The sequence below is a fragment of the Anomaloglossus baeobatrachus genome, chromosome 6 (genome assembly GCF_048569485.1).
Source record: "Anomaloglossus baeobatrachus isolate aAnoBae1 chromosome 6, aAnoBae1.hap1, whole genome shotgun sequence".
NCBI classification, from domain to species: domain Eukaryota; kingdom Metazoa; phylum Chordata; class Amphibia; order Anura; family Aromobatidae; genus Anomaloglossus; species Anomaloglossus baeobatrachus.
In genome coordinates, this window is record NC_134358.1 from 84,877,085 (window position 1) to 84,900,818 (window position 23,734).

At 39.1% G+C, this 23,734-nt stretch overlaps 1 protein-coding gene across 2 annotated transcripts; it reads right to left on the bottom strand.

Moving 5' to 3' along the window:
* Nucleotides 1–449: 449 nt before the first annotated feature.
* On the bottom strand, nt 450–9,965 carry OSR2 (odd-skipped related transciption factor 2). 2 transcript variants are annotated; one of them, XM_075353078.1, is made up of 4 exons: nt 9,644–9,965; nt 3,365–4,111; nt 2,394–2,493; nt 450–876 (listed from the first exon to the last, which is right to left on the bottom strand). In XM_075353078.1, the coding sequence occupies exons 2-4, from the start codon at nt 4,018–4,020 to the stop codon at nt 802–804; spliced, it is 831 nt and encodes a 276-aa protein (XP_075209193.1). In that variant the 5' UTR covers nt 4,021–4,111; nt 9,644–9,965; the 3' UTR covers nt 450–801. The 2 variants fall into 2 exon arrangements, with proteins under 2 accessions (XP_075209193.1, XP_075209192.1); XM_075353077.1 differs by having other exon boundaries at nt 450–958.
* Nucleotides 9,966–23,734: the final 13,769 nt, after the last annotated feature.

A 23,734-nucleotide genomic window follows, 5' to 3' on the forward strand; every position in this document is an offset into this window, starting at 1 on the left:
GGGAGGAAGAAGAGGAGCTGGGGGAGTGAAGGCTTGATACATTGTATCAACCTGTAACAATAATATTTAACATTTCATACAAAGTTTCATAAGGCAGCTTGTAAGTTTTTTCTTGTGTTTTCAATAGCTCTCAATCGAGCAGCTGAAAAGTAGCCAGCAAATTGTAGCACTACAAGTCTCAGCATGGCCAGTAAGGTTCGTATTCAATTTGTATACGATAAAGCTAAAATATCTGAAAGTTGATTTTGCTGATTATTGATTATTCATTGTATGCTGTGAGATTTGTTTACACTTAACTGACACAAATTAGAAATTGTTACATTGCTCAGATCCTATAAGACAGTTGTGACTCAATATTCAATGACCTCCTTCAGTTATTCCTGCAGAAGGTAACATTAAGAAAAGCTCCTATTCACACATTACACTCCAGTAGAAAACACAGGCACAAATTACTGAAAAACATTAGACTTTTTATTTTGTAAATACACTTTTATGGTATTTTCTCCAGAGCAAAAAAAAAAAAAAAATCTGTCCCATTGTGCATCAAAAAAATAACTTGACAATATTAATTAAAAAAAACCAACATATTTACACAGCTCTAAAATGAGCTTTATATCTGTGCATGAAGTAGAGGCTGGCTGGGTAGGTGGAGAGTTGTAAAGTCCAGTCCATAAAGGCAAGTCCTTAGGTGCAAGCAATGCCCCCTCCCCTATATGGGGCACTGGGGGGTGAGGCTGGGGGTGGGTAGGTAGCTGGCTGGGGTGGGGGTCCCACTCTAGTAGTCCTGCCTGGGGCTGTGGGTTAGGCTGTGTCTCCGAAGGTCGCAGTTTCTCCTGAATACTTTCCCGCACTGCTCACAATTGTAGGGCTTGATGTCTGTATGGGTAAGAAGGTGAGTTTTCAGGTTACTTCTTTGATTAAATGTTCTTCCACATGTGGGGCATTTGTGGGGTGATTCCTGTTCAGATTTGAAGCAAGCAAAGGATTAATCCTTTACACCATCTCTCCTCTCTATTTGATTTTTGTTAATATAATGTCTATAGTGCATCACCCAACTAGGCCCCTGGGCACTCTCTGTAGGAATTTAGTACAGTACATGAAAGAGATTTCATGTCCAGTAGGTTAGTGAATTAGTAATCATGAAAATAAAATAAAAATGCTAATAAAGTCAGGGCAAAACTCCTAGCTCCAATGTAAAATCTGTAATAGGGACCCCAATCTGCCAATTACAAAAACGCTGTCTAATGGGGCTTTTGGGCACCCTAAGGCATCATAGCCTGGGTGCTACTGCTACCCCCTGAGAATATATGACAACACCCTGGCAATTTGGTAATTAATTCATGAAAATAAATGGATTCATGAAAATAAATATTCCAAAACATGATTTGTTTTATTGTGGATTTTTTATTTTTGGGGGGGGAAGAGGGATTTTAAGTTTATATTAGCAAGAAATAAATTAGATACAGCAATCATAGTACATATTCAATGTTAACCACAACCCATAGTAAAATCTGTAGCATGTATATGGTAGGGAAGTATTGGGGGATGGAGAGGCAACGTTCAGATGCCTAATACATACATTTTATATATATATATATATATATATATATATATAAAATATATGAATATATGTGTATATATATAATATATATATTTATCTTCTAATTCCACCATATAAAATACATTATATTATATATATATATATATACACTCACATATTATATATACATATAATATATATTATATAGTATGTATACATATATACACTATATAGTCTAGAATGTATACAAATATATATATATATATATATATATATATATATATATATATATATATATATATATATATAAATTAAACATTAATAGTGCAGCTTAGAGGAAGGTGAATAATAAATAATTTTAGGTCCTAAGTCTTGGACCATAGTATTACATACATTTGGGTGTTTTATGGTCAGATAATTCCCAACCTATAGGGAATATATTTTTTTACTTTACTTTCATATCCAACTTTTACACAGGTAGTAAATGAAAAAAACAAAAAAAACAAAAAAAAGGCAACATAATATAGTTATCACTTGCATATAGTAGTGGTGATATGACTATACTGATTGAAAATATGTATATACATATCCCCATGGTAGATATTATTGCCTATGATATATTAATATATAATATTTATTCATTTATATAGCGCTATTTATTCCTCAGCGCTTTACATACATCAGCAATACTGTTCCCATTGGGGCTCACAATCTAAGATCCCTATAAGTATATTTTTAACAAATATAACAAATAAAACATATGTATCAATATGTGAAAAGTAATGCTCATTGGGAACTATAGGTTGCTTGCAACATATGTCATATGTATTTGTCAATAATGTACTCATTGTACCTGCATGTGTAAGGTTTTGTGCACTGCCAGGGTCCTCGATTGACAGAATCCCTTTCCACACTCCTGACACTTGAAGGGTTTTTCTTTGGAATGGATATATCTGGTGGAGAAAGAGAAAATAAAATCGATGATGAAATCTCTGTTTAAACATCATGAACACACACATCAGCCAACACAGGGGTCTGCACAGGTCCCCCATCCTCAGATAGTGCTGTGTGCAGGGATGATCTGGGTTCACAGAGTGGGTCATTTGAAAACAGATCAGTGATCCTGATCAAAGGCTGATTGCCCTGTGCTAGGAGATTATAATGCAGGAGTGTGACAGACAAACAGTATATATTGTCCTACTACTATCTGTAGGCGAACAAGGACCTTCACACAAGGCCTTATCTCAATAGCTCCTGTAAATACATTCTCAGTGTGAGGTTACTGCAACAATTTCACTTCACCTGAGTAATAAACCTGCATAAATCAGATTGGGACATTGAATATTTACTGAGTCCAGGCTAAAATGAGACATTTACCACTTCAATGAGTAGGACAATGACGCCCACATCATATGTCATATTTCATACTGGGGGAAGTTCAATAACTGAAATATCCTGGCACAAGAGGAACAATAATGTTGGAAGAAAGACATAAGATTCAGGCAGAATGCAGAATTCAGTTGCAATTGATGGTTTATGGCAGATTAATGACATTAGCACCTTAATCCCTCATTACTAGAAGTCTATAAATGTAAGGTTCACCATCAACCATCTATATAAATTTGATGTATGGTTTAAATTTGACATTAAAGTGTGAATTTGTGGTGATCAATATCCTGTCAACATTATATACTGTTTTCTACACTCCACATGAGGATGCTATGAACAGCTTGTGGGGTAATAAATATGGATTTGTAAATATTGCAATAAATATGTCTTCAATTAGTGAACACAGCACATATTTGAGCATTTATTTGACAGTACCTGTGGTCTCTCAGATGGTCCTGTCTTCTAAAGGCCTTGTGGCAGATATCACAGGTGTAGGGCCGTTCATCTGTGTGGGTTCTTTCATGAATGAGTAAGTTATAAGACTTGGTAAAGTGCCTTCCACAAAATTTGCAAATAAATTCTTTTTTAGTTTTAGATGGTAGTCTTCCTCTGGAAGGTTTCCGGTCTGGAGACAATTTGCTGATTTCTGAAATAGGACTACCCAACCCTGGGCTTAATTTCGAAAGGTCACTTATCTTTGGTGGGTCCTCTTGGGTTGCTGCAATCGCCAAATTGGCAAAGTCAAACCTAGGCCTGTCTTTGTGCAAGGCTGGGATTACATGGGCTATGGTGCCCTGTTTGGGATGAAAGAGATGAGTAGCAAAGGGTAAGGCAGGGAAGGAAAATCTGGCGTCCATCAGACCTTGAGCAGCTGCCATCTCAGTGATGGTGGACCTTGTGATCCCATGTACATTTGGATAACCCAAAGTCCAGTGATTCATGTGCATGGTCTGTACAGCACTTAGTCCATAAAGTCCCTGTAGATGGTCCACAGCTGCTGGGAAGGTATTAACTGCTTGTAGGAAGGAGTAGTTTGTGAGTTGTAGGGAAGGGTGCAGAGGGATTGGAGCTGGCAGGGCCTTGCTACCCATCTTCCAAACTCTTCCAAATCACAGAACCCAGCACCTTGCACTGTGGAATGGAACTGCTCCAGAGTAAGGAAGCTTCCACCACACCAGGTTTCTAAGGAAGAAGAAGAAGAAAAAAAAAAAGAGGGAAAAGTAGATTTATTCACAATGTGTATTTCATTTCCTCACATATTTTTTAAACCAAAGTGATTCAAGACGTGGGAAGAATTCATTTTGGCTGCATACATATAGAGAGAGCGCTGTTCTGCAGAACAATGTTTTCCAAAGGACTTCACCTCTTCTAATTAGAACCAAAAGGATGAAACAGCCTGTGCTTCTTGAGCTCATACTGAAATGAAGAGAATTAGGAGGCTGAGCCAGACAACTAGAGGATTATTTGTAGGGGGAAGTCTATAAACCAGCCAGTACAGTGCATGGACACCAGGCTTGGGCAACGTATGGTTCCACCAGTTGGCCCTATTAGCACTATTTCAACCAAAGACACATTACTTGGCTATAATCTTCAGTCACATAAAGATATGACTAAAAATGTAACATTTGATAACATTACAATGTATCTTTGCGTAAAATACAACACATATTTTTTTGACACATAAAATTATCCACAGCCTAAACTTTACAGGGTGCAGACACAGAATAATAAACATTTTGGGGGAAAAAAACCCCCTGCAGATTAGTATTTGGGCTGAGGATGTTTCTGAAATAAATTTTGGTTGCCAATGGGTTAAAATGAAGTCTAAACTGACGAAAAGGAGGAGTTTACATGAAAGGAGTGTAGATGAAGCCCACCTATTTATCTTCATCCAACAACAACTTATTCATCAAGGCAATTGGGGGAGAGAAAGGACACACTTTCCTCCAGCACTGCAGGTTCTAAACAAATCCACTTTACAGCAGATCCCTTCCAGATGGTCCTAGAAAGCCACACAGGAGGGAAACTGCCACTGCTACATCTGCCCAGCTGTCAATTACCAGAGACACTGATGCCTGCACCCCACATGGACCCCAGGGCTCAGCCATCAATCGACATCCAGTATCATAATCAGTAATCTGCGCCAGATATAGGCAAAGTGTGGTGGACCTCAAGCTACTGTACTAAAGCCTCTAGAATGCTACAAAATATGATTGAGGTATGTTCAGACTCGTAGTTCTAGAAGGTGATCAACTAATAGAAAAAGCCGCAACGGAGATTACATAACATAGATAGATAGATTGATTATAGATGGATAGATAATATATAGATAAATAGACATATAGATTATATATAGATAATAGATAGATGGATAGATAGCTGATAAATAGATAGATAGATAATACATAGATGATAGACAGATAGATAGATAGATAGATAGATAGAGATCATATATAGCTAGATAATACAGAGATAGATGATAGATAATAGCTAGATAGTGATAGATAGATAGAAAAAACATAGATGATAGATAGATAATACATAGATGATAGATAGATAATACATAGATAATAGCTAGATAGCTAGATAGATAGATTGACTTGAAAAAGGTTCTATTTGAACTGAAACATTGCCAGACACACTATAGGCTAATAATAGTCGTTTATTTAATTAATAGGAGTGCTGACATCATTTATAAATAGATAATAGATGTAATGATAGACATAAAAATATACCTGACTGATAAATAGTAGAGGTATAATCAGATATACATGCTGTAAACAAAAATATATATTTTTGTAGATAGATATTAAATGATACATAGTTCGACAGATAGATAGGTTTATTCAGCATTTTATTAAAAAATGTGCTATTATCCGACAACCAGTACTCTATCCTATGTATGATATCTCCAGAACATACTTATACTTCCTATATGTAACACTAAACGTTTTCCTAAGTTCACAACTAATACTTGTATTAGAATCGTTATTACAAACAAGAACAACACTGATAAAACATAATATGTTCCCTTGTGTACATATGCTATATATACGTATATATCTATTTACAGTGAAGAGATATACTGCTATAGGGAATTAGGAAAATGGATATTACTGTATAACTATTATATCAGTCTATTTATTTTATCAACTATTTTGCTACTTTTTTTTTCCTCATGAATACTATATTAAGAAATAGGCAGGAACACGTTCTCTTTATACATTTTTCTTTTTCATTTATTTCTGTAAATTCGCTTTTTATTGTTCTTCACACATTTTTTGACCCAACAGCCCATACACTTATAATTACTGAGCTACATATTTTAAGAGTTAAGAATTGGTTGTTTTGACGATACTCATCGGCTTTCTGGTACTTATAAATTCCTAGCAGATATCTCACTGACCACAGTGGTAAAGAACTGTGGAATACATATAATCAGCAACAGGCAAGATATTTACTGTATTATAGGAAAAATAACCCATAATCCAGGCCCATACACAAAAGTGTAGAAGTGTAACACAAAAATACTATCAACAGTTCATAAAACTAGCCATACTATTATGTTACCGTATTACTCAGAACCTGGAGATTATTTAGATTCTGTACAGATATAATTAGTGGGATTATTATAATATTCTTAAAGTCGCACTGTCATATACATTTCCCAATAATCTAATTTATTATAATATTAATGTTATTGATCATACAAACTCACATTCACACGTTTATTATTATATTTAGTAATGTCTGGGTATACCGGACAAACACGATCTAATATGGTTTATGACTATAATCTTACTCATTAAAAATAGTGCTTTTATGACATAATTTAACTATAATAGGGGAAATTGTGTAATTGCAGTATATGAATATCCAGTCATATGCAGAATATTTAATTATTTGAATATGTGGATATTGGAGTGAAGAGGATAGAACAGCAAAGAACATTGAGGACGATTACTTAGCGATAAATTGCAATAAATATTTTGCCTAAAAGTAACACATAACATCAGTGATACATTGAATTCTTCTCAGGTTGTTTGCTGCACCTAAAAACAATATATTAAACATGGATTTAAGAAATCGGGGACTTTACCGAGATCTCTCTGTACATCGCATAGATAATGTGTAGTGCCAGGAATGTCATTAAATAAAATATCAGTTTATACAGATGCATCAGAGCGGATTTTGTAAAGTTGATCAACTAATAGCGATCTATCTATCTATCTATCTATCTATCTATCTATCTATCTATCTATCTATCTATCTATCTATCTAATATGCATCCACCTGTATATTTTTCAGCTATATATTTTAAAGCTACATATATTTTATAGCTATCTGTATATCTACGTATCTGTCTACGTATCTATCTATCGATCTCACACACACACACACACACATATATATATATATATATATATATATATCTATATCTATCTCCCTGTTTTCCATGGCTATCTATCTATCTATCTATCTATCTATCGATCTATCTATCGTTCTCATATGCATCTCTCTCTCTATATGTTATTATATATATATATATATATATATATATATATATATATAATATATATATATATATATATATACACGCCAGTTTTCCATAGCTATCTATCTATCGATCTATCTATCTATCTATCTATCTATCGATCTCATATGCATCTCTCTCTCTCTCTCTACACACACACACACACACACACACACACACACCTGTTTTCCATAGCTATCTATCTATCTATCTATCTAATAACAATGTTTAGACCTACGTTTCTGCATATCTATGTCATCTATTTTATAACATACTGTGCTTGCACCAGATGATAGTAGCATACATCCCTTAACATAACATAAAATTTGCGATGTTTCAGCACTACATGCCTCCTTACAGGCTTTTTTGCTCTTCTGTGTCACTTTCTGGAAGTTTACATAAGCCCCATTTGCTGCCACCACCATGTCCTGGCTCTTCAGTCATTATAGCTTTTCACCCAGGTGATTAGTAATAAGCAAGTAAAATATATCTTTGTACCGTGTTAGCCAGTAGAGATAAAAAAATTGTTTAAAAGAACAGAGAGTCCTCAGTGGTTGATACCTTTTAATGGCTAACTGAAAAGATGGTAATAATTGCAAGCTTTCGAGACTACTCAGGTCTCTTCATCAGGCATGGTATAACACAAAATCTGAAGAGTCACGTATTTATACACAACAGGACTTAGAATAGTGCAGTAAAAAGAAAAAAAAAAAAAAAAAAAAAAAAAGAACAAGTTATATGAAACAGAACTATCTCTATGGCAGGGGGACAAGCTGTTCTAGCCATAAATACTGCTGCAGTTCAGTGTGAAAGTTTTATTGTCCTTTGATAAGGGTCTGGTCCAGGGCTGGGACACGCTCGGATGGTCAGAGGAGCACATCTTTTAACTGATGTAAAAAGACATGAATCCATGAGACACATTCATTCCTTCTCTGAATGTGTCAAAGGTCATCATAAGTTTGTACTCCCATAGTCTCCTGTCTCTCTGGGACTTGAAGTTTCCTTTCAATACCAGCAATTTCATGTCCATGATGCTGTGGTCTGGGTTACAAAAATGTTTGGCCACAGGTAGATCCATCCTTTTTTCTCTAATTGTGTGGCGGTGAGAATTCATCCTTGTCCTGAGCTGTTGTCCTGTCTCCCCTACATACAGACCCCTCAGGTTTTGGCTTTGTTCTCCACCTGTTTGTATTAAGTCCTGAATTGAGGTCTGTATGTAGGGGAGACAGGACAACAGCTCAGGACAAGGATGAATTCTCACCGCCACACAATTAGAGAAAAAAGGATGGATCTACCTGTGGCCAAACATTTTTGTAACCCAGACCACAGCATCATGGACATGAAATTGCTGGTATTGAAAGGAAACTTCAAGTCCCAGAGAGACAGGAGACTATGGGAGTACAAACTTATGATGACCTTTGACACATTCAGAGAAGGAATGAATGTGTCTCATGGATTCATGTCTTTTTACATCAGTTAAAAGATGTGCTCCTCTGACCATCCGAGCGTGTCCCAGCCCTGGACCAGACCCTTATCAAAGGACAATAAAACTTTCACACTGAACTGCAGCAGTATTTATGGCTAGAACAGCTTGTCCCCCTGCCATAGAGATAGTTCTGTTTCATATAACTTGTTCTTTTTTTTTTTTTTTTTTTTTTTTTTCTTTTTACTGCACTATTCTAAGTCCTGTTGTGTATAAATACGTGACTCTTCAGATTTTGTGTTATACCATGCCTGATGAAGAGACCTGAGTAGTCTCGAAAGCTTGCAATTATTACCATCTTTTCAGTTAGCCATTAAAAGGTATCAACCACTGAGGACTCTCTGTTCTTTTAAACAATTTTTTTAGTAATAAGCAGGTACGAAACAAATGTCTCCCCCCGTCCCCCCTTCCTGCACATAACACTTATTCTCTAAGTAATTTAATTTCTGGCTGTCATTATCAGTGTAATGATTAACCCTTCATTTGCTGCAGCCTTTTTCACCCATTGTGTAGAGTTCAATCTCTGCTCCCCCTGGACCTCTCCCTGGTTCTGTGCAGTGCTCAGCAGTGCATGTCACCTTCGCACAGTGATTGCCTCCTGCACTGGTTGCTCTGCTGGAGCCACCAGGCCATGTCATGTATTCCTTCCTCCCACACTCTGGAGGAGTTCAGAGGGTCATCGCTGGGGGACACTTACCTAAGCACAGCTCTCTGCTCCCAGGGACCACAACCTCCACAATAAGATCCTCCTTAGTCTAGGTGTCTTTGCATTAGATCCACTCGATTGGTCCACCATGTAAAGTCAGTAGAGCCACTCCATGCCTGCTCCAGCAGCAGGACTCATCGTGTACACTTGCAGCAGTGCTCGTGCTGTGGATGTTCGGTGCTCGCAGTGGCCCGTGCTGTCGGCTGCACACCGGTCCCCAGCGCTCTCTGAGCCCCCTGCCTCCTGTTTCCTGCTTTCACTCTTTCTAAGTTTGGTGCAAGTCTGAGATCAGCCTCTCAGATCCATCACATTTCAGCCCGGAGTCGCTTGGACTTCTGACCCCGCCCTCCAGCTGCAAACATCTCCTAGTAGCCACGCCCACTTATGGAACGTTCGCTGTTGTAACATTCTATCCCCGCCCACCAGCCACTCCCATTCATGGAACGTTCGAAGTTGTAAAACTCTATCTCCGCCCTACATTTATCGCTGGCCACGCCCCCAGAACGCTGCAGCTTCTCTAATGGCTCGCTGTGTTTACTTCTGTTTGGATAGCAACTAACTCTTAAAGGGACCGCACCTTTTTTTTGTAGCACACAATCTAAAGTAGCCTTTTAATTTAGAAATCCACTCCTCACTGTCCCACTGGTAAAATATAAAAATCCCCCTTCTCTAAAACGCTGATCACTTGCTGGTTGCAGCTATATATAACCGATTCTATGGCATACTAGCTGTCATAGCTGAGAGGGGGTATACCCTGAGAAGAATGGGGTTTTGGAGATCTGGATATGTGTTACTTTTAGCTCTTTGGAGTCTTAACATTATCCTTGAGGTGTGTAATTCTTCACTAGTAGTGTGATATATGCTGACTTTACTATTTATGCTCCCTATTATTACACAATGATTGAACCTTTTGGGAAAAGTGAGAGGGGTTGTGGGAGGTTTACAAATTATAAGATCAGAGTCAGCTCATAATCATTCTCTTTAAAGGAAGCAGAGACCTTTAATTATGTAAATATCCTCATGTTCTATTCTAAAAAAAATCAAACTGACCCTAGAGAGTGGGAGCAGCTTTATCCTCTCTCCAAAAGTAAATCTGATACATCAATAAATGGCCATCATATGGAAAACACCAACACAACAATGTTATCTTTGGAGATTTGTAAGTATTATGCTTGTAGATCAAATCCTATGTTGTCCACACAAAACTGAAACAAGCAAGCAAGCAAACAAACAAAGTGCAATTAATATAAAATACACTATATACTCCATAATTAAATTGTAGTAATAGTGTGAAGGCATTGTGATGTATAGACTCAAAATCAGATGTCATCTATTACTTTTTTATGGATCAACATCCCTTTACTATGTTCATAGTCCTTTCCTACAATGCAGAATACGAATAGTATCATCATCTTCATCATTATTTCTGCACCACTCATTGAACGGGATTTCTTGCAAAATGTAATAGTCCCATCATATAATTTATTTTTTTTATAAATCTGTAATTAAAAAAATAGTATCTTAAATTATAGAATTATCTGTCCCAATAACTGCATTTGTAATTTAACTAATAATAATAATAATAATAATAATAATAATAATAATACTAACAACACAATGTAAAGTGTAAATCTATGTAATCATATAAAGTATAGGAGGGCTATTTGTGGGTTCACACGGTATATAGAGAAGGTATCAGCATACCTAATTCTGCTCAATACTAAGTCATACAATTAAAATCACTATTAAATAGTAATATACCAAATGTTAATATTAATATTGAACAAAATTAATTTCAACCTATTGTTTCAGACCTCCACTAAAGTCATGATATCCCATGTGGCCCCTCAAAAAAAATTAGTTGCCCACCCCTGATATAAAGGCTACAATTATGTATAAAACCTTTCTATGCACGTTCAGCAGTGTTAATCACTATATAGAAGATTGTTTAGGGGTTTTTTTTCCCATTATATTTAGCAAAAATAATAAATAAATAATGATTCTTTCGTGCTTGAAGATCACGTTGCATTGTTAATTAACCAATTAGGAAACGAAATCTAATTATACATTAGGGGTTTTATCTCAATATTGGAAGGTGGGTGTGAAACAGTATTAGAAAAGTGCAAACAGAAAAATAAAATATTAGAAACTAGATGGCAGGCGAGTAATGTGTAGCAGCGGATAAAGGAAGAATCTTTGTTAGTAAATTTAAATGTTAAATATATTTATAATATATTATTAATTATCGAAAAATCAAGCTACTTATCTACACTGTTTCCTGACATTTAGTGCAATATAACCTTGATAATACTGATCATCGTCACTGTATAAATAGTAATAGTTATTTGATTTATTATAGTTACTTAGGCTGCTTCTAGTGACCATAAAATACGAATGAGGAATAAAAATAAAAATACTGTAAATAAACAATACATGCGGAAAATATATATCACTACTACAAAATTACTAACTAATAATACTATTGCTAAAAAAAGAAATATATTAATATTACTAATATACAATGTATACAATGTACTCTACCTCTACTGATAAGAGACAATATCGCTGCTAAGTATGAATATTCAAACTAAGAAGTAGTACATACAAATAGTATGTATTACTATCACTACTAAAAACAATACACATATGATAGTATTATTAAGTATTAATACTGCGATTAATTGCCAACAAACGCACATACACACACTACACACTAGTAGTTCGTGAGGCTACAACATATATGCATACCACTGTGTATATGTATCTCACATCTACCTATCTATCAACATTCTACTACCGTAGTTATTAATGCTCTTAAGTATTTTAAGTATTAATACTGCTTTTAATTACCATCACACACACACACACACACACACACACACTATAAGTTCTTAAGCCTACAGCTTATATACATATGGTGCCAGGAATGTAATAAAATAAAATATTATTTAATAGTTTACATAGATGCAGCAGAGCGGATTTCGTAAATTTGCTGAACTGATAGCGAAATTCTTATAATCTATCTATTTCTCTATTTCTCTATCTATCTATTTATCTATCTATCTATCTATCTATCTATCTATCTTTTATGTCTATCCCATATCTATCTATCTATCGATCTATCTGTATATCCCATCTTTATTTATCTATCCCATATATCTGTCTGTCTGTCTGTCTATCTATCTTTAATGTCTATCCCATATCTATCTATCTATCTATCTATCTATCTATCTATCTATCTATCTATCTATCTATCCCATATCTATCTATCTATCTATCTATCTATCTATCTATCTATCCCATATCTATCTATCTATCTATCTATCTATCATCTATCTATCTATCTATCTATCTATCTATCTATCTATCCCATATCTATCTATCTATCTATCTATCTATCTATCCTTCTATCTACCCCATATCTATCTATCTATCTATCTATCTATCTATCTATCTATCTATCTATCTATCTATCCTTCTATCTACCCCATATCTATCTATCTATCCTTCTATCTATCCCATATCTATCTATTATCTATCTATCCTTCTATCTACCCCATATCTATCTATCTATCTATCTATCTATCTATCTATCTATCTATCTATCTATCTATCTATCTTTTCTATCTATCTATCTATCTATCTATCTATCTATCTATCTATCTATCTATCTATCTATCTATCTATCTATCTATCTATCTATCTTTTATATCTATCTATCTATCAACATTTTACTAGCTATTAATGCTACTACATACATACTACTATTAAATATTAATCCTACTTATGACTACATACATACTATTACTATTAAGAGTTACTAATAATTAACACCATTACTTCTGATACTATTACTATAAATTCTGACTGTTGCTGTAATACCGAGGTCCTGACACTCCACCTACAGCCTGGGACCTGTATGCATCCCAATCTATGACTTGGACATAATAATGCTATTACAGGGCAGTGAGTAGTGATCAGGTCAGTGGCCATAGGGAAATGAATTGGCACATAATCCGCTCGCATTGGATACAATGTTTTCGTTGTTTGCTGTGACTAGTCACAGATATACAGTGCAGTAGTTCAGCATGTAACAGTAATATCAGTAGAATAGGACACTCGCACATTAACATCCCAGGAGGAGGATTACCCAGCTGGATCCAGTGCACCAGAGAGAAGCCCGACAGTGGGGATGTCGGATGTGGGGTCATTCTAAAATATATAGCTAGAAGAGAGTTAACCCATTGAGTGCTATAAATAATCCTACATAATAAAAGAGGAATAGAGCTGATCACAAGGGGCTGAGATCTGGACAACCCTACAGCAATATACACAGTTTAGACTGAATAAGAAGGGGCAGAAGTTCCCTCCTGTAAATCCTCCTCTCTCATGTGGGGGATGACACATGAAAGCTGGGATTTGTTCTATAATCTCTGATTTTTATAGACACATCAAAGGCTTAGAGCATGTGTACAGGAGAGTGTCCTGATGTTATACTTAACTGCCTGGATTACCAGGGTGATGCACCTTGATCCCCTTACACTCCATTTTCTGCCCTCTATGCTGTTGCCTTAAATTATCCTTCTATTCTCTGCTCATTGTTTGCTGCTCTGATTACCCACAGAATCCTTTTAATTCCATATAAAAAGGTATTGTGTGTAAGTGATCATCTATGAGGACACTATTGTATATGGACTCACACAGACCACACAGCAGGTATAGGGCACATGTTACCATCCATGAGGCAAGGTCAGCCCCATATATCTCATGCATACTTCTCCTTAATAGTTTGTATGTTTTAAACGAATTTCCAGGTTTATTTATTCTTATTAAACTGTTGATCCCACACACCATGAAGCCAGCATGTGGCCATTATTTCTATATACAGACCATACAAGTTTCAGTTACAGGTGATTACTGAGCCCAAGGATCTCACTCTACTTAGATTCATGGATTACACCAAGAATTGCGAATTTATTGTATTAATTACAGATTGTAGGGAGGCTGAGAACATACAGAAAAGGAGGCAGTATAATGTACCGAGCACTGGCAGTATATAGATATACAGAAAAGGAGGCAGTATAATGTACCGAGCACTGGCAGTATATAGATATACAGAAAAGGAGGCAGTATAATGTACCGAGCACTGGCAGTATATAGATATACAGAAAAGGAGGCAGTATAATGTACAGAGCACTGGCAGTATATAGATATACAGAAAAGGAGGCAGTATAATGTACCGAGCACTGGCAGTATATAGATATACAGAAAAGGAGGCAGTATAATGTACCGAGCACTGGCAGTATATAGATATACAGAAAAGGAGGCAGTATAATGTACCGAGCACTGGCAGTATATAGATATACAGAAAAGGAGGCAGTATAATGTACCGAGCACTGGCAGTATATAGATATACAGAAAAGGAGGCAGTATAATGTACAGAGCACTGGCAGTATATAGATATACAGAAAAGGAGGCAGTATAATGTACCGAGCACTGGCAGTATATAGATATACAGAAAAGGAGGCAGTATAATGTACCGAGCACTGGCAGTATATAGATATACAGAAAAGGAGGCAGTATAATGTACCGAGCACTGGCAGTATATAGATATGCAGAAAAGGAGGCAGTATAATGTACCGAGCACTGGCAGTATATAGATATACAGAAAAGGAGGCAGTATAATGTACCGAGCACTGGCAGTATATAGATATGCAGAAAAGGAGGCAGTATAATGTACCGAGCACTGGCAGTATATAGATATACAGAAAAGGAGGCAGTATAATGTACCGAGCACTGGCAGTATATAGATATACAGGAAAGGAGGCAGTATAATGTACCGAGCACTGGCAGTATATAGATATACAGAAAAGGAGGCAGTATAATGTACCGAGCACTGGCAGTATATAGATATACAGAAAAGGAGGCAGTATAATGTACCGAGCACTGGCAGTATATAGATATACAGAAAAGGAGGCAGTATAATGTACAGAGCACTGGCAGTATATAGATATACAGAAAAGGAGGCAGTATAATGTACCGAGCACTGGCAGTATATAGATATACAGAAAAGGAGGCAGTATAATGTACCGAGCACTGGCAGTATATAGATATACAGGAAAGGAGGCAGTATAATGTACCGAGCACTGGCAGTATATAGATATACAGAAAAGGAGGCAGTATAATGTACCGAGCACTGGCAGTATATAGATATACAGAAAAGGAGGCAGTATAATGTACCGAGCACTGGCAGTATATAGATATACAGAAAAGGAGGCAGTATAATGTACAGAGCACTGGCAGTATATAGATATACAGAAAAGGAGGCAGTATAATGTATCGAGCACTGGCAGTATATAGATATACAGAAAAGGAGGCAGTATAATGTACCGAGCACTGGCAGTATATAGATATACAGAAAAGGAGGCAGTATAATGTACCGAGCACTGGCAGTATATAGATATACAGAAAAGGAGGCACTATAATGTACAGAGCACTGGCAGTATATAGATATACAGAAAAGGAGGCAGTATAATGTACCGAGCACTGGCAGTATATAGATATACAGAAAAGGAGGCAGTATAATGTACAGAGCACTGGCAGTATATAGATATACAGAAAAGGAGGCAGTATAATGTACCGAGCACTGGCAGTATATAGATATACAGAAAAGGAGGCAGTATAATGTACCGAGCACTGGCAGTATATAGATATACAGAAAAGGAGGCAGTATAATGTATCGAGCACTGGCAGTATATAGATATACAGAAAAGGAGGCAGTATAATGTACAGAGCACTGGCAGTATATAGATATACAGAAAAGGAGGCAGTATAATGTACCGAGCACTGGCAGTATATAGATATACAGAAAAGGAGGCAGTATAATGTATCGAGCACTGGCAGTATATAGATATACAGAAAAGGAGGCAGTATAATGTACAGAGCACTGGCAGTATATAGATATACAGAAAAGGAGGCAGTATAATGTATCGAGCACTGGCAGTATATAGATATACAGAAAAGGAGGCACTATAATGTACAGAGCACTGGCAGTATATAGATATACAGAAAAGGAGGCAGTATAATGTACCGAGCACTGGCAGTATATAGATATACAGAAAAGGAGGCACTATAATGTACAGAGCACTGGCAGTATATAGATATACAGAAAAGGAGGCAGTATAATGTACCGAGCACTGGCAGTATATAGATATACAGAAAAGGAGGCAGTATAATGTACCGAGCACTGGCAGTATATAGATATACAGAAAAGGAGGCAGTATAATGTACCGAGCACTGGCAGTATATAGATATACAGAAAAGGAGGCACTATAATGTACCGAGCACTGGCAGTATATAGATATACAGAAAAGGAGGCAGTATAATGTACCGAGCACTGGCAGTATATAGATATACAGAAAAGGAGGCAGTATAATGTACCGAGCACTGGCAGTATATAGATATACAGAAAAGGAGGCAGTATAATGTACCGAGCACTGGCAGTATATAGATATACAGAAAAGGAGGCAGTATAATGTACCGAGCACTGGCAGTATATAGATATACAGAAAAGGAGGCACTATAATGTACCGGGCACTGGCAGTATACAGATATACAGAAAAGGAGGCACTATAATGTACCGGGCACTGGCAGTATATAGATATACAGAAAAGGAGGCAGTATAATGTACAGAGCACTGGCAGTATATAGATATACAGACTTGTGGCTATAATGGCAGTAGAGTTTTCTAGCTGCAGTTAGTGCACCGACAATGACTATGAAAACCCAGATCCCAGGAGCGAGGTCTCTACAGAGTGATCTATGGAGGGAGACTGTGCCCATATACAATGTGCAGCTTATGTACAGCCTCAGGCGGACAGGGCACTCTGGGGGTTGTAGTGCCACAACAATTGGATAGAGACAGATTTCACACCAGAGCAAATTTATTGTATTTTCCTCTTTTCTCTATATACAGAGAATATTAGTTATTTAATTCATCAATAGTTGTGCATAGTTATAAGCAAGAGTTGGAGTTGATCTTTATATAACCTACATTGAAACTATGCATGTTCAAACCCTACCATAATGCTGAGAGCATGTGCTGCATTGTGTACAGATATATGTAGCCATTAGTGGTACAAGTTTGATCGGAATATAATGTGCTTTATTGTAATAGATAAATCCAACCAGTTATTGGGTCCAGTTGTAATTGTGATCCTCGTGTTAGGGGTCTGTGAGAGTGATTCTGGTGTGAGGGGGCTGTGATAGTGACCTTGTTGTTAGGGGGCTATGATAGTGATACTGGTGTTAGGGGACTGTGAGAGTGATCCTGGTGCCAGGGGGCTATAATAGTGACTAGTGTCAGGAGGCTGTGATAGTGACCCTGGTGCCAGGGGGCTGTGATAGTGACTAGTGTCAGGAGGCTATGATAGTGACCCTAGTGTCAGGAGGCTATGATAGTGACCCTAGTGTCAGGAGGCTGTGATAGTGACCCTGGTGCCAGGGGGCTATGATAGTGACCCTAGTGTCAGGAGGCTATGATAGTGACCCTAGTGTCAGGAGGCTGTGATAGTGACCCTGGTGCCAGGGTGCTATGATAGTGACTCTAGTGTCAGGAGGCTGTGATAGTGACCCTGGTGCCAGGGTGCTATGATAGTGACTCTAGTGTCAGGAGGCTGTGATAGTGACCCTGGTGCCAGGAGGCTATGATAGTGACTCTAGTGTCAGGAGGCTGTGATAGTGACCCTGGTGCCAGGGTGCTATGATAGTGACTCTAGTGTCAGGAGGCTGTGATAGTGACCCTGGTGCCAGGAGGCTATGATAGTGACTCTAGTGTCAGGAGGCTGTGATAGTGACCCTGGTGCCAGGGTGCTATGATAGTGACTCTAGTGTCAGGAGGCTGTGATAGTGACCCTGGTGCCAGGGTGCTATGATAGTGACTCTAGTGTCAGGAGGCTGTGATAGTGACCCTGGTGCCAGGGTGCTATGATAGTGACTCTAGTGTCAGGAGGCTGTGATAGTGACCCTGGTGCCAGGGGGCTGTGAGAGTGATCATGGTGCCAGGGGGCTATGATAGGGACCCTGGTGTCAGGGGGCTGTGATAGTGACCCTGTTGCCAGGGGGCTTTGATAATGATCCTGGTGCCAAGAGGCTCTGAAAGTGACATTGTGCTAGGGGGCTGTGATAGTGATCCTGGTGTCAGGAGGCTGTGATAGTCATCTTGGTACAAGGGGGCTGTGTCAGCGATCCTAGTGCCAGGGAGTTGTGATATTGATCCTGGTGCCAGGGGGGGGGGGGGGGCTATGATAGTGATCCTGGTGCAAGGGGGCTATGATAGTGATCCTGGTGCAAGGGGGCTATGATAGTGATCCTGGTGCCAGGGGGCTGTGACAGTGATCCTGGTGCCAGGGGGCTGTGACAGTGATCCTGGTGCCAGGGGGCTATGACAGTGATCCTGGTGCCAGGGGGCTATGACAGTGATCCTGGTGCCAGGGGGCTATGACAGTGATCCTGGTGCCAGGGGGCTATGATAGTGATCCTGGTGCCAGGGGGCTGTGACAGTGATCTTGGTGCTATAGGGCTATAATAGTGATCCTGGTTACCCCCAGGACTATGACAGTGACCATGGTGCCAGGGTGCTGTAATAGTAACTGTGGTGCCAGGGGGCTATGACAGTGATCCTGGTGCCAGGGGGCTATGACAGTGATCCTGGTGCCAGGGGGCTATGACAGTGATCCTGGTGCCAGGGGGCTATGACAGTGATCCTGGTGCCAGGGGGCTATGACAGTGATCCTGGTGCCAGGGGGCTATGACAGTGATCCTGGTGCCAGGGGGCTATGACAGTGATCTTGGTGCCAGGGGGCTATGACAGTGATCCTGGTGCCAGGGGGCTATTACAGTGATCCTGGTGCCAGGGGGCTATGACAGTGATCTTGGTGCCAGGGGGCTATGACAGTGATCCTGGTGCCAGGGGGCTATGACAGTGATCCTGGTGCCAGGGGGTGGTCATGTATCACAAACAGATCAGCAGATTATAGGATAAATGATATTGCATTATGTAGTGTACATACACAAGCTCTTCAATCCTTCTAGTTTGCTATGCCGGTATTTCTAATTCAAAGGTGGCATATCACATCACGACTGATTGTGCTATCCATGACTTTTAAGGGAAGGGAAACTCCCTTTGTTCATTGCTGGATATATCTGCAGCAAAGGGCACAGCTATTTAGAGGGGCATAGAAGCTCAGAAAGGCTGCCCTCTCTGCAGGAGGCTGACATGGAGATGACACTGGAAGTACCTTGGACACAGACATAGAACAAGAAGAGGGGGAAGGGAACAGCGCTGCGCTCCAGAACACGCACAACTAGAAGAGCTGCAGCGCCACCTGGCGGACAATGTGTAAATCTATGCTCCGCACTAATGAGCAGCTCCCTGGTGACAGTCATTCAGCGGTTTTGCTGATTGCACATTATGAAACCTGAACAATGTAACGAGATCCGGCTTCTATTAATAGGAGAGGACACAGACTCTCAGCAGAAGCTCGGATCTCTGGGCACACATCACTGTAGAAAATAATTAACAAGTCCAGGTAATATTTCATTTTATCACATGTGAAGAGTAAATGAAGAGGAAGGGGCATTGCCAGGACAGTCACAACTGGGATTTATGAACTGGTAAATGTGACCCTTCTTTCTTAATATAGGGGTATGTTCACACGTTGTGTGACAGCATTTTTTTGGTTTATACTTTTTTTTACTGCAGCAAAACATTTACATTTAAGGCCATGTGCACACATTGAGTGCAAGGTTATCTTTTTCTATTGAAGCCCCCTTCATAATGTTTGGGACACCTGGAAGAATGATTGCCAGAAGAAGAGAATGTGAGTGCTACCATAAGTCCTGTGTCTGGCAACAATAAAGCCTGAGACCATTCATGTGTGGGTCTTTTCACTGATGAGTGAGCATGCCCAGGGACTGACATATCATTGGTGCAACCTGTGCAGCCACACAGGGGCCCAAGAGGTAAGGGGCCCATTTCTACCTCTAAAGTAGGTGCAATTTTTGTATTTGTATGAGTTCCTGGGCTGCAAAGGGCCCATATATTGCTCTTGTCCAGGGGCCCTTTTTAGTCTGTGTCCACCAGTGAGCGTGCTCACAACTGAGCGATACTTGATTGAGCATCGGGGTGTTCGGGTACCCTTGATACTCAGCTAAGTACCAAGAATCGGGGGTGCTCAAGCGCCATGTCCTCATCCCACGTTTCATGGCTGTTTTTCATCTATTAAACATGCTGGAATTGCCTGCTTTATGCAGTAATCATGTAGCCTTGTTGGCTACTGGCATTACTGTGACTGGCCAGCCGCATCGCATCATTGGATTTTATATGAAACCCAGGGATGCGATGCTCGGCACACCACAGTTCAGTTGGTGTAGGAGGGAGAGTTTATATTAGAGCGGGCATATTGGCAGGTTTTAGACTTGCACCCTTTACTTCCTTTCATGTGGCACTAGAGGGAGTTTTTAGACTAGATTAATGTAATAAATAGATAAGTAATTTAAAAAAAGCGTTGTGGGGTCCTCCCTATTTTTTGATAACTAGCCAAGGTAAAGCAGACATCTGGGGACTGATATTATCAGGCTGGGAAGGACTTGGTTATTTGGCTCTTCCCAGCCTAAAAATAGCAGCCCTCAGCTGTCTGGAGCTGCCTTTGAAGTGGTGCATCCATTAGATACTCTAATTCTGATGCTTTGCTGCCTGCCCTGGTACTGTTGTAATCAGGGTAATACCTTTGTAGGTCGATGTCAGCTGTGAATTATCAGCTGACATCAAACCCAGGCGTTGGTAATGGAGAGGTGTTTATCAAATACCCCCATTACTAACCCAGTAAGTGTATAGCTAAAACACACACACACACACACACGCACACTCATACACACACACACACACACACGCACGCACGCACATACACACGCACACATACACATACACGCACGCACGCGCACGCGCACACACACACACACGCACACACACACACACAGAGTAAAAGTAGTTTATTTGAATAAAGACTCCCCCACACTATCCCTTGTAGGTGCAACAGGAAGAGAATATATGGGTCGGGTCTTGCTATCTATTCCCACCCCTGTCTTTCTGCCTAAGCTCGCATTACTGTCTATGAAAGCAACAAGGGGAGGAAGGTCAGGCAGCAGACAAAGGCGGGAATAGACTGCAAGACGTGACCCACATATTCCCTTCCTGTTGCACCTGTCAATCAAATAGCAGTTCATTGCTATAACTTTACTTACACATATTTCTGAAATAAAACATCCAATCTCAGAACAAAAGCTATGCTTACATTCAGCATCCTAGTGCCAGTATAGCACTGGCTTTACTTTATATATGAAAATCCTGCTGGATGGTTCCTTTTAAAAGACAATTATATGATAATAAATTCAAATAATATGACAATAATGATCTTTTTAAAATATATATTAAATGAGTACAAATACAAGATACATATAAAGAAAGTAAATTGGAAGTAAAAAGAAGCTATAAAAGGGTTATTCTTGTGTTATTTAATGGGTAAAACTGCAAAGTGCTTGTAAAAATAAACTAATCACAATTTGTTATCAAGAACGGTGTGATTTTTAATTTGAGTTTTTACTTCTCGTTGCCTTGGTTATCGGCTATTCCTGCAGTCTATCAGCAGTGGCCGAACAAGGGCAGTGTTTACAGGCTGTTTCCAGTAGAGGTTGTAAATGCTGATCTTAGCATGGTCTCATTACTGGAGCGCACTGTTAGCTCAATCAAGCAGAAGCGTATTATCCCCCAGCAAAAAGTTAGTGGGAAGGCAGGGGAGCAGTGTGCTCCTGAAGAGACGGGATGAGAAAACCCCTTTATTAAAGCAACACTCCAACGTTGTTTTTTTTTTTAAAGCTGGTTTGGTGCTTTTAGTTTATGGGCTCTGCAATTAGTTATATTCTCATCCTCCAGCATCTTCACCTTTTACCAATGCCGCTCTGGTCCCTCGGCACCATCTTATGGCCACAACTTCTGACTGTCCAGAAGTCAGACGTTACATCACAAGCTGTCAATACAAATCTATGAAAGCATGAATGAAGCCTGAATGAGGCTCTCATAGAGATGTATTGAGTTGTGAACTCCGGTGCGCTCAATTAATCACTGGAGCAGCCACCAGGACACAAACTGCAAATGACCGACTAACGCAGTGGTGGTAGAAGCCGAAGACCCAGGAGGGTGAGTAAAAGAAAAGGGGCAGATTTAACCGCTTAACGACCCTGGACCAACCGGTACGTCCTATTTGATGGGAATTCCAAACCTTGGAAATACCGGTATGTCTTGGTGATCAGGTGATCGCCGCCAGGAGCTCGGCTTTTACATGACAGCCGAGCCTCGGTTTTCACGGTCAGGGACTGGCCCCGCACTGTCCCTGGTTGTTTAACACCCTACTAAATGCTGCTATTGATATTGATCACAGCACTTAGGGGCTGTGCAAATGGAGTCCGCAAACAATTCTAGGAAAATCTGTGCTCCAAAAGTCAAGCGGAGCTTCTTCCTTCTCAAACCCTGTGGTGCGGTCAAACAGTGTATAGTCACATGTGGGGTATTACCACATTCATTAGAAATTATGGCTGGGAATCCCTGGTTTCGTTGACTTACTAGAAATTATGTAACACATTATGGGCCTTTTTTTTACCTATTTCCCTTGTTAAAATTGGAAATTTAGGGCTTAAATAACATTATAGTGGTAAATAAGTAATTATTTTTTCTTCACTGCACAATAGTATAACATTTTGTGACACACCTGTGGTGTCAATATGCTCACTGCACCCCTGGATGAATTCATCAAGGGATGCAGTTTGTAAAATGGGGTCACTTATGGGGGACTTCTGCTGTTCTGGCACCTCAGGGGCTTTGCCAATGTGACATGACACCTGCTAACCATTCCAACTAAATGTGCACTCCAATATGGCGCGTCTTACCTTCTTCACTTTTTACTGTGCCTCAAAAGTGTTTTTCAACCACATATGGGGTATTGGTGTACTCAAGAGAAATTGCAGAAC